At 33.8% G+C, this 10,029-nt stretch overlaps 1 protein-coding gene across 2 annotated transcripts; it reads right to left on the bottom strand.

The window, feature by feature from the left end:
• Positions 1–3,357: 3,357 nt before the first annotated feature.
• On the bottom strand, positions 3,358–9,314 carry LOC132045808 (probable pectin methylesterase CGR3). 2 transcript variants are annotated; one of them, XM_059436384.1, is made up of 7 exons: positions 9,068–9,314; positions 7,310–7,449; positions 6,730–6,769; positions 6,493–6,519; positions 5,642–6,016; positions 5,387–5,442; positions 3,358–3,877 (listed from the first exon to the last, which is right to left on the bottom strand). In XM_059436384.1, the coding sequence occupies exons 2-7, from the start codon at positions 7,427–7,429 to the stop codon at positions 3,725–3,727; spliced, it is 771 nt and encodes a 256-aa protein (XP_059292367.1). In that variant the 5' UTR covers positions 7,430–7,449; positions 9,068–9,314; the 3' UTR covers positions 3,358–3,724. The 2 variants fall into 2 exon arrangements, with proteins under 2 accessions (XP_059292367.1, XP_059292366.1); XM_059436383.1 differs by having other exon boundaries at positions 6,493–6,525; positions 9,068–9,309.
• Positions 9,315–10,029: the final 715 nt, after the last annotated feature.

Raw genomic sequence — 10,029 nt, forward strand, 5'->3', positions numbered from 1 at the left:
ATGAATTTAGAGGATAAAAATGATTGGTTTCAATGGCTATCAGATGCCATTGTTGTTTCATTTCATCCTTTCAGTTTAGAAGTATTTCAATCCTTCCGTCCTTATCTATCATCTAAATTTTATTCTCACATTTTTTTCTTCCCTTATTTTTTTATGTGGGAGCTGTTCAACGTGGGAGTTATTCAACATTACTTCAGCGCCACCGACTTTTTTTGACTGTGCTTGGCCTCCTAGCTTTTCAGTGCCACTATCTATTTTTACTTTGCAGTCACTCTGAAGAATGGTGACTTGTGTTTCTGACTTGACAAAAGCATCATATGATGTGAAGCATGGGAAAGCACACATGGGCAAAGGAAAACTTAACTTCTTTTGGCAAATTAATTTTTTTTTTTTTCTTTTTTTGCAGTGAGAACCATTGTTGATGCAGAAGTCTTGGTGATTGCTCAAACATCCTTCAGCATATGGAATTTTAAAAGCATCATGACTTTGGATGGAATATAAATTAAACATGCTGCTAAATCTTCAATTTTAATGCTATTCCCTCTACAATTTTTCCCCGGATAGTTCCTATGCACCATTTACCCAATTTTTCTACATTGTTTCAAGATGTTCTTTCAATCATCTGAATAGGGGTTGTCTATTGTGATGCTTATCTTAGTTCTTGATGAAATAACATATTGTCTTATGGTCTATGGATATCAGGTAGATGCAGCACTGTCATATGAATTTTGTATTCTGTTTAGAAAATTTCAAATGTATGCAGAGGCGAATTCAGGATTTTAAGAGGACGGGTTCACCATTAACTACGGGCTTTTTCGATTTCTTTTGCTTTTGGTTCGTTGCAGCTTAGCGCCTACGGAGTTTTTGATTTCTTTTGCCTTTTGGGACTTGGGTAACTAGAAATAAAGGGAAAAAAAGGTCATTAGATGCAACATACAAAAAGGAACACGTTTTTTTACTTTTGGGTAGTTAGAATTATAGAAGAAAAAGGATTTAGAATAATATAAAAAGGAAAGTTAAAAGGCTGCTTTAGAAGAAAAAAAAAAGGCATAAAACGTGCAGGAGCTCGGGTTTGATCCCAGGACCTTGAGGAAATAAAAACAGCCCCTAACCGGTGCTCCACTTGGCCTGATTTGACCATATGTTCCTTCAGTTAATATTAGATATATTTTCAGAATTATACACATAATATATCGAGTTTAGTCGAGTGACCATGTGTTCACGTGACCCAAAAATTTGTACCTAAATTCACCTCTGATTATGTATGCATAAATAAGAATTACTTTAATGGCTGCATGATACTTATACATTTTTGTCGTCTCTGGAATTAGAACCCAATTCATTTGTGTAGCCCTTTAGATATCACCTCTACTTAGCTTCCTCTTCCATCTATTTAGCTTATCTTAAAGTTAAAGTTTCCAAAGGATTTTTTTTGAGAAATCTTCACGGTCTAAAGAGGAACCATGCAGAAGTAGGGACTTAGTAGCTCAGTTGATTGGCTACCTGAATTTTCACCTTATTGGTGAGGGTTCGAATCCCCACATTGTAATTCCCTCTCCCATTTCCCCTTCCCCTACCCCTATGTAATAAAAATAATTTGAAAAAAAAAAAAAACATGTAGAAATACGAGAATTCGTAGAAGAACAGAAAAGGAGGAAAACAAAGATGTTACCCAAAAAATTAGCAAGGGGAGACGCTAATTATGAAGAATATTTTCAAAAGGAGGACTAAAACAAAATCGTAATTTCTAAATTGATTATTGAAAATTTTAGTGAACAATGGGAGACGCTAATTATGAAGAATATTTTCAAAAGGAGGACTAAAAAACAAAATCGTAATTTCTAAATTGATTATTGAAAATTTTAGTGAACAATCATGTAAGTGATTTTTGTTTTTTAGTTTAAAGATTTTTTTTTTTTTTTTTTTTTTTTTTTTTTTTTTGCGTTAGAGTTGAATTATAAACTTATACATTTAGTTTTCGAAAAAACTTACCTTTTTTTTGTATTATACATGAAGATTGTTATTTCTTCTATCTAAAAAAAAATTTAAAAACATCATTTTGTAAATTTATTGACGATATTTTACAATGTCCGCGCAACTTCACTAGTGGGAGAATGAACTCAGGTAAATGCTGCAAAAATCAAGAAGCAAGAACAAGAACCATATACCTTGGAGATCGTTGAAGAAGAAGCAAGTTTGAGCTTGATTTGGGAACCAGCTAAAGACCCCGATCGCCATAGCTATTGTCTATGCTTTCCATTTTTAGCTTATCCTTCTAGACACTGTAGATAGTCTTGCTTTGTCTTTTTGCTTTGAAAACGATTTGTTTTGCTTTATCATAAATCAATAAAATAGTTGGTGGGTCCCCCCACTGACCTTAATTTTTTTTAAAATGTTGAATGGGTAAAAATGTCCAACATTTTGAGGGTATTAATGTCCAACAACAATTTAAGGGTTTTTTAGTAATTGAACTTTTAACTTTGTTGTTTCCATTTTTAATATGATATATGATGTGATTTAATAAATGTATTAAGTCACTTAAATAGGATTAATGTTTACACATTCCGGAAGCAACGGTTACACTTCCAAAAATATTGCAATGCAGAATTCACTTTATTAAAAGTTACTCCTCCTCAGGATCAAAAGCAGTGTCAAAACTTAAAGTCGTTTCTTGACATCTCTTAAAAAATTACTAACTCCTAGCAAAAATAAGTAATTTGACTAAACTACCCCTAATTAAATAGGTATTGAGATTTAATCACTTAACATTTAATAAGGGTAATTTTGAAAAAATAAAGTTAATTGTTATTGATTTGGTAAGTGGATACTCTTTTTGAATAAACAAAAAAAAAAGGGGGTAATATTTAAAGTTGGATTAAAAAATCCAATAATGATACGGGAGAACTCACCGGCTTCAGTAACATATATGTAAAGAATTGGAAGGGACTCACGCCATACAACGTGATCATTTAAATGTGCCAAACTAAATGCTTCATTGAATCTGGTTAAAATTTTAAAAATGATCAGCAATTTCTACCATAATTAATAGAAAATTCATTATAATTTAATGATGATTTTTTTCCTGAAGTGTTTTTACAATTTTGTACATGAATATCAAAGGAATAGTTCATGACCAAGGAGTAAAACATCCTTCAACTTTTAATGGACATTTTGGTCATTCAACTTTTCAATTTAGACTCTTCCCACTTTTAGAATATGATGATAGAAGGCATTGTTCCACATGAAATTGCATTGCCAATTTCCCAGATTTACTATTTTGAATGCCAATAAGAAACCACCAAGAACAAGGTTATGTAGCAAGATATTGTAACACTAGTTTATAAATGGAATAAGCAGTGGTGAGAAAATATATATATATAAATGAATCATAAATTACTTTGTGTTTCGGCCTTTCGGGTTACAGAATATACTCAATTATCAAACAATAGGTCTCGTATGAAGATGATAAGTTGGGTGCTGCAGCCACAAGAAGCAATACTACTTGACTGAAAGTTCCTATCGTAGGATATATATATATATATATATATATATATTTCATGGAGACTATCTTACAGAACCAAATTCCTCCAACAAGATTGCCAATTCAACCCCGCAGGTTGATATTTCACAACTGGAACGCCGGATAGTGGTGGCAATTGGCAAACGATAATTTAACACAGCTGCAGATGCTTTTATACCTATTCTGAAATAAGCGAAGGATTTCTCAATGAAGTGGTTTGAGGTGGAAAATTTGGCAAGCCGGCTGATAAGACCTCTTGCTTGCCGCTTGTTCAAACTTCTTGATTGCAACTTCATTCTCTTCTAAACTGGATTGAACAAAAAATCTAACCCACCAGGATGAGCTCCGCAGTTTGGCCTAAACAGAGAAAGATAAGCAAGTTTCAATCTTCCAAAACAGAGAACACCTTCAAACAGCTAGTCCAAATTATGCAATAAGTGGCTAGCTAAATCAAAATCGCAAACAAAAAAGGGGAGCATCTCATTCTTTGTGCTGCTTTATTTTCCTAATAGGTAAGAAGTATCGGTGATTAAAGGCCAAAGGTTACGCACAATCAAATTATGCGTATCAATCTTTATTTTGCTGAATCCATAAATTATGGGTTTTCACCAGCACTGCCAGAAGAGATTGAGACAAATTACTAGACCTTGTTAGTGCAAAATGGATTCGAAAAATACATGTATCCGTCCAACCCCCCTAATTAAAAACAGGTCAGATGCTTGTTTTTTAAAGTGTTATAACCAGCTGGAATAAAAATGAATACTTGATGGGTCAAAAATGGGTTTCAGAATACAGCATGTTACCTGCCAAAATCTATATATTTTCAGAATCCACAAATCCAAAACTCTTCCAGATCGCTCAAGCCGTCGTCTTCTTCCAGAGCGACATCAACTTTTGAGTGCCACCCCACTTGAGAGAACTGGGAATCCACCCAAGACTTTCTTTTTCCCTTTTCTGGACTCATTGTTTTCCTTTCAAGTTTAAGTATTTTGTTTTATCCTTTGAGATAATATGTGGTCTGATTTCAGGAAATGGTTTCTGGTTAATTTGGCAATGCTGATATATCGGTGGAAAAATATATCAATTGACCTTGGTGAAATCCTTGTAATTGTTCAGTTTTGCAAGTGGTAGAGCCTACAAGGGTAAACCTGACAACTTGGGAATGGCATTTTCTTGGGCAATTAGTTCAAAATTTCAGTTTCATTTTTCTTCTCCGGAATATTTTTGAGGTTGAAACTAAATATAAAAGAAGTTTTTAAGGTGTACATAACCTAATAAGAAACAGTTCTACCACATATTTCTATGCAACTTTAGGTATATATCTCCTTTTTCACTTTGATACTACTAAAGTAGAGCATTGGTCTCTCCTTGTTAAAAAATTATTAGAAGATTAAAGTGGTAGCTTAAAATGAAAAGTGCTCCCATACAATACTAGTGTAGTTGACTTGAGGTCGTAATTAGGGAGTAGTTGTATTGGCGAAAAGTAATGCTCTGTTTGATTATGTTAAGTATTTGGGGTTATAGCCCCACGCCATCACTCCACCATCTCCATCCTTGTCTTGCTGAACCATCAGCTCTAATACCAATCTTTAGGCTAAACCAGTCCAAATATACTCTTAGTATGGGTGAAATATTGTCCGCACAGTTTTCCTCAAAAAGCCTCACACCACTCTACACTTGGACTTTATTTCTCACCCAACATCAAAATCTATAGCACCAAAACAATTTAGGAATTTGGTTTACACAGCATATGCATTAAGGATAGCTCTGCCTTAAATAAAGATGAGCTATTGTTTCCCAATCTTAAACAAATAGATAAACGCCATCTTTAGAAATTAAGCTACAAAGCAAGGATCGGTGACTTACTGGGCGGCCAAATTTCGAAAGTTCTGCCACTTTAGCCCTTTGCTGACCTGGATAACCTACAAATGCAACCCAATATTTTAGCAAAATGTAAATAGCTATCTTACGCTCAACTATCACCCTAAAAAGAAATGTCTCCTAACAACAAAAAAATATGAAGCTTACCAACCTCACATTTAAATGACCCATTAAGAGTCTATATGTGAAATGTATGCTATTTAAGGAAATAGAAAGGCCAAGATTGTTTGTGAACTTTACCAGATAAAACAACTAAACCATCAGCAGCCACCCTGGCCAATTCTGGAAGAGTCTTGTTGAGATATTTTGGAGACAAGTAATCAACTGCATCTGTCACTATGACAAGAGAGAATGAATTTGAACGATAGGGAAGAGGAAACTTGATATCAGCTACTCGCACTATTCCTTTGTAAACAAGGCTCTTGCAAGTTCCGTCAGTTTCATCTAACTCGTAGGGTTCAACACCCCATGCTTCAGTACCCTCCTCTTTTAACAGTGTAGACACCACTGAACAAGCGTCAGGGCCTACATGCAATACTTTCCGCATGCTGTCACCATAGGCTTTCTGCAACATAGGTAACGCTCTTTGAAGTTCTGAAGTGCATGAAACACCACCTACAAAAGTTTATTTAAAAATATAAATTATAAAAAAAAGAAAGTCAGATTCTAAATAAGATTACAGCAGGATAATCCAAGAGCTGAGATTATTCGTTTGCATTTATGCAAAAACAGTTCATAGGAAAACCGAGGAACACAAAAGCTAAAAATAACATTACTCTAAGCACACTTTCAAGGCCAACAAGATTGATGCATTTAAATGAGTAATCTAGCGTTTTCATAAATACCGTGCCTCGAATCTCTTTTGCAGCAAAAGATTTTAAAAATTCAAGAGAAAAATAATGTGTAAGATACCGTTTATCTCACAGATAAGGTACGCCTAATGGACTTAAGTAGCAAAATCTTGAAAATATTGTAATTATAGCCTTTGACTTCACTATCCTCGGAAGATAAAAAAAATGTTCAAGTAACTAGGTAATACATCTTTATGTTGAGTAGTAACTAAAGATCTGATTTCAGTTGTAGCTGGTTACCTTCAAATCTACTGAAAGCATCAGCAGCTCCACCTATACAGAAAAGAGAAAGTACTTCAGAAGGCACAGAAAAAAGATACCGAACCTGCAATCAATCTAAGAAAATGATGATAGTAGGAAATCCTCTTTGCACAAATTATGTCAATAGAAGATAAAAAATAAAAGAAACAATTGTGTAACCAAGAAATGATCCTTAGGGAGAAATACCCAACCTTATAAGATAAAAAAAAAACTAACCTGAACCATGATATAAATAACCAATAATCAGCAATGCACCCTGAAATGTCATAAAAAGAAATCAGATCAATGGATACTATTGCATTGAGATCATTTAAGATTCAATAACAATTTTAGTTTCATTTCAAAAGAAATAATAAGATCATGAACAGGATAATTTGATTTTGGCAACACTTTCTCAAACTTCCAAAAAGAGTAGTGCCATAAAAGCAGAGGAGATTATGCAAAACGTGCCCAGCAATGGAATGATAGATATGTCAGTAAGTGTGGAAGGGAAGACATTTATATGCGGAATAAACTATGTATTAATTCAGATATATTCCACCCTCCCATATGCTGATGAGAACTGAGATAAAGGAAAGAGAATTGACAAATCATGGTATTCGAATTATCAAAATAACGTTTTGATAATCATGGGACTTCTGACACTTGAAAAATTCCCTTCATTAACATACATTCTTGTATGCACTATGCACACTGAAACTTAAACTTTGCAGCTTATGTATAAAATCTTAACCATGTATAATAATTGGCATACATCAACAGATGCCAGGTAGTAAGAAAAAGAATTGGCCTTTACCACAACCACAAGTCCTATAGACAATAAAGGAGATGGACGTGATTTCGGGTGAAAGGCGCCAATAAACGGAATGCTCCCAGCATCTGCAAGACGGCGAGAGGTATTTGGCCTTCTTGACATTTTCTACAAAGTTGCAATGACTGAAAAATGTCCCGCATTAATTTCAAGTTAATAAGAGTATAATCGCAAAAATTTCAAACACTATACATTGATCTTAAAAGTACGCCAACAAAGTGATTACAAACTAAGCAAAATTAGGAGCTAAATGAGGCAAAGAAGAATATGCTGTACTTCTAGTAAACGTTGTACTTCAACAGTTAGAGGGTGGACATGCAGTTGCCTTGCCCCTATGCTAAGCTTCAGTAAGGATTTGGAGGTAGAAACCACAGAGAGCTCGATTCTTTGATTCAAAAATAAAATAAATAAACGAACGAAACAAACTATAGCTAGATATCTTCTTCTCACTTTTACCTTTCTTAGTTTCAAAAGGTTCAAGGCCATTTGAATTAAATGTAAAAGGAAACAACATTGTAATCAATCAAACTATTTGATTCGAAGAAGGAAATGATATCCACCAAAAAGGGGAAAAAGGAGAAAATTCCTCAAACTATAGAACAACTGATTGCCATTTAACTAAGCATTTACTTGTGTAATATTTGACAAACTAAAGACTAACATATTCCTCCATTAACTTGGGTGACGACTGAAGATTGTCTTTTTCCAATTGAAATTAAGATTTTTTGCAAAATGGAAACTTACTTAAGTGCCTCTCTAACCCATAAAGGTAGGGGTAAGGTCTGCGTACATCCTACCCTTCCCAGACCCCACTTGTTGGATTACACTGGGTATGTTGTTCGAAAATTACTTAAGTGCATTCCAAACATATTGTGGCCTCGAAGACTTTGGTCTAGTGGTAAGAGGGGAACACATGATGTGTGGGTTAGGCCCACGTCATGGGTTCAAACCCTACCACAGACAAGCCTCATATTTACCGAGTTTCAAACCGTGCACCACTAGTCCTCCGGAATTTCATAGTTATCATAAAAAATATATTGATAAAGCGAAGATATCAAGGTAGGGTAAGGTCTCGTACAGTCTACCCTCTCCAGACACCACCTGGCGGAATTATATTGGGTATAAAAAATGAAAAAAGAACATATCATTTTGATTTAGCTATTTCAAGCTTACTATAAGCAGTTACTGAAACTGGCAAAAAAAAAATGGTTATTTCGGTTTTCTATTAGTAGCAGTTTTAACTATGTTGAAAAAAAAAGGGGGTTTTAACTATAACCTCAGCCCTATTTACCGGTCTGAGCAAGACACAAACTTCTTGAAATTGAATATTCAAAATGAAACCAACTGCCACACGTTTGAACAATATATATTTATATAGTTGAAAAGACAACAATGCTTAATATACTTATATTTTTTTTTTTTATGACACGGGGATAAACCCAGCTCCTTAGTAATAGCTGCAAACCACACAAGAGAGATAACCCGCACTAGGCAAGCCCGTGCGACGAGTTCGACCCAAAAGCTTAATATACTTATAATTAACACTAATTTCACACTCACTGCCACAAAATTAGTAGTGGTGCAACTTAAGTTTTTGTATCCTTCGAATTTAGTAGCTACTCTAGTTGTGGTAATTAGTTATTTGCCTACTATTGCCATATTCTTCAAATATAATAATTATTTCACAAACCCAAAAAGGAAAAAAAAAAAAGAAGGTATAAATGCAACTTAAGAGTGTCATACCTGAGTGGAGTAGAGATAGAGATGTTGAGGTTGCAGTTGGGATCCGGATCTCTTTGTTATGTCCTCTTTGGAGAGGAAAATTAGAGTGGGGAAAAAAAAAAAGGGAAAAAGATAAAAGGGACAAAACAAAGGCCTGAGATATTGTATTTTTTTTAACCTATGTATTTGTTGGGGAGCAAACAAGAGTTATTTTCCTCTCCCAATTTTATCAAAAACAAATTTAAACTCCCCTCTGTAGTTCATAAAAGAGAGATCAGCAATCTGAAAGATTAGACATACTATCTGATGGAACATATTAAAATGCATTGGTAATATCAAAAATAAATATCATTATAAGTTAAGAAATCCATTCATTTGTCGCTTTTTTATTCCAAAAAGATTAACTAATTCAAAAGCCATACGTTTCAATTTTTTGTGTGAATTAAACATTTGTATCTTAATTATTTGCAAGGAATATTATATATTTAACAATTACACAAAAAATGTTATAATTGTTTAGCCAAGTTTTTTAGATGACAAAAATGTTTCTTCTTTTTTTCCTTTCAAAAAGTGCTTATTTTAAAAAAGTGAGGTGTTTGGTCAAATTTTTGGAAGAAAATGAGCGCTTTTAAAGAGTAGCATAAGTCGTTTTTCAAAAGCTAAAAATAAATTATTTTTTTCTCAAAAACACTTTTTTTAAAAGCACTTTTGAGAAAATACACTTAGAAACACTTTTTAGAAGTTTGGCCAAACACTAATTGCTGCTCAAAAGTGTTTTTAAAATTAATTGGTCAAACACAAACTGCTTCTAACCAAAACTACTTTTTTAAGAAACACTTTCAAGAATTTTTTATTTAAAATAAGGCATTTTAGAAGCTTAACCAAACAGGAAATTAAAGTCACATTGTGATAGTTTGGTATAATTTCAGAATATCAACGTTTGGAGTGCAATTTTCATGAGAGAGCGTCCTTAAGGACTAGTA

This window comes from Lycium ferocissimum, unplaced genomic scaffold, assembly GCF_029784015.1.
Source record: "Lycium ferocissimum isolate CSIRO_LF1 unplaced genomic scaffold, AGI_CSIRO_Lferr_CH_V1 ctg8016, whole genome shotgun sequence".
NCBI lineage: Eukaryota > Viridiplantae > Streptophyta > Magnoliopsida > Solanales > Solanaceae > Lycium > Lycium ferocissimum.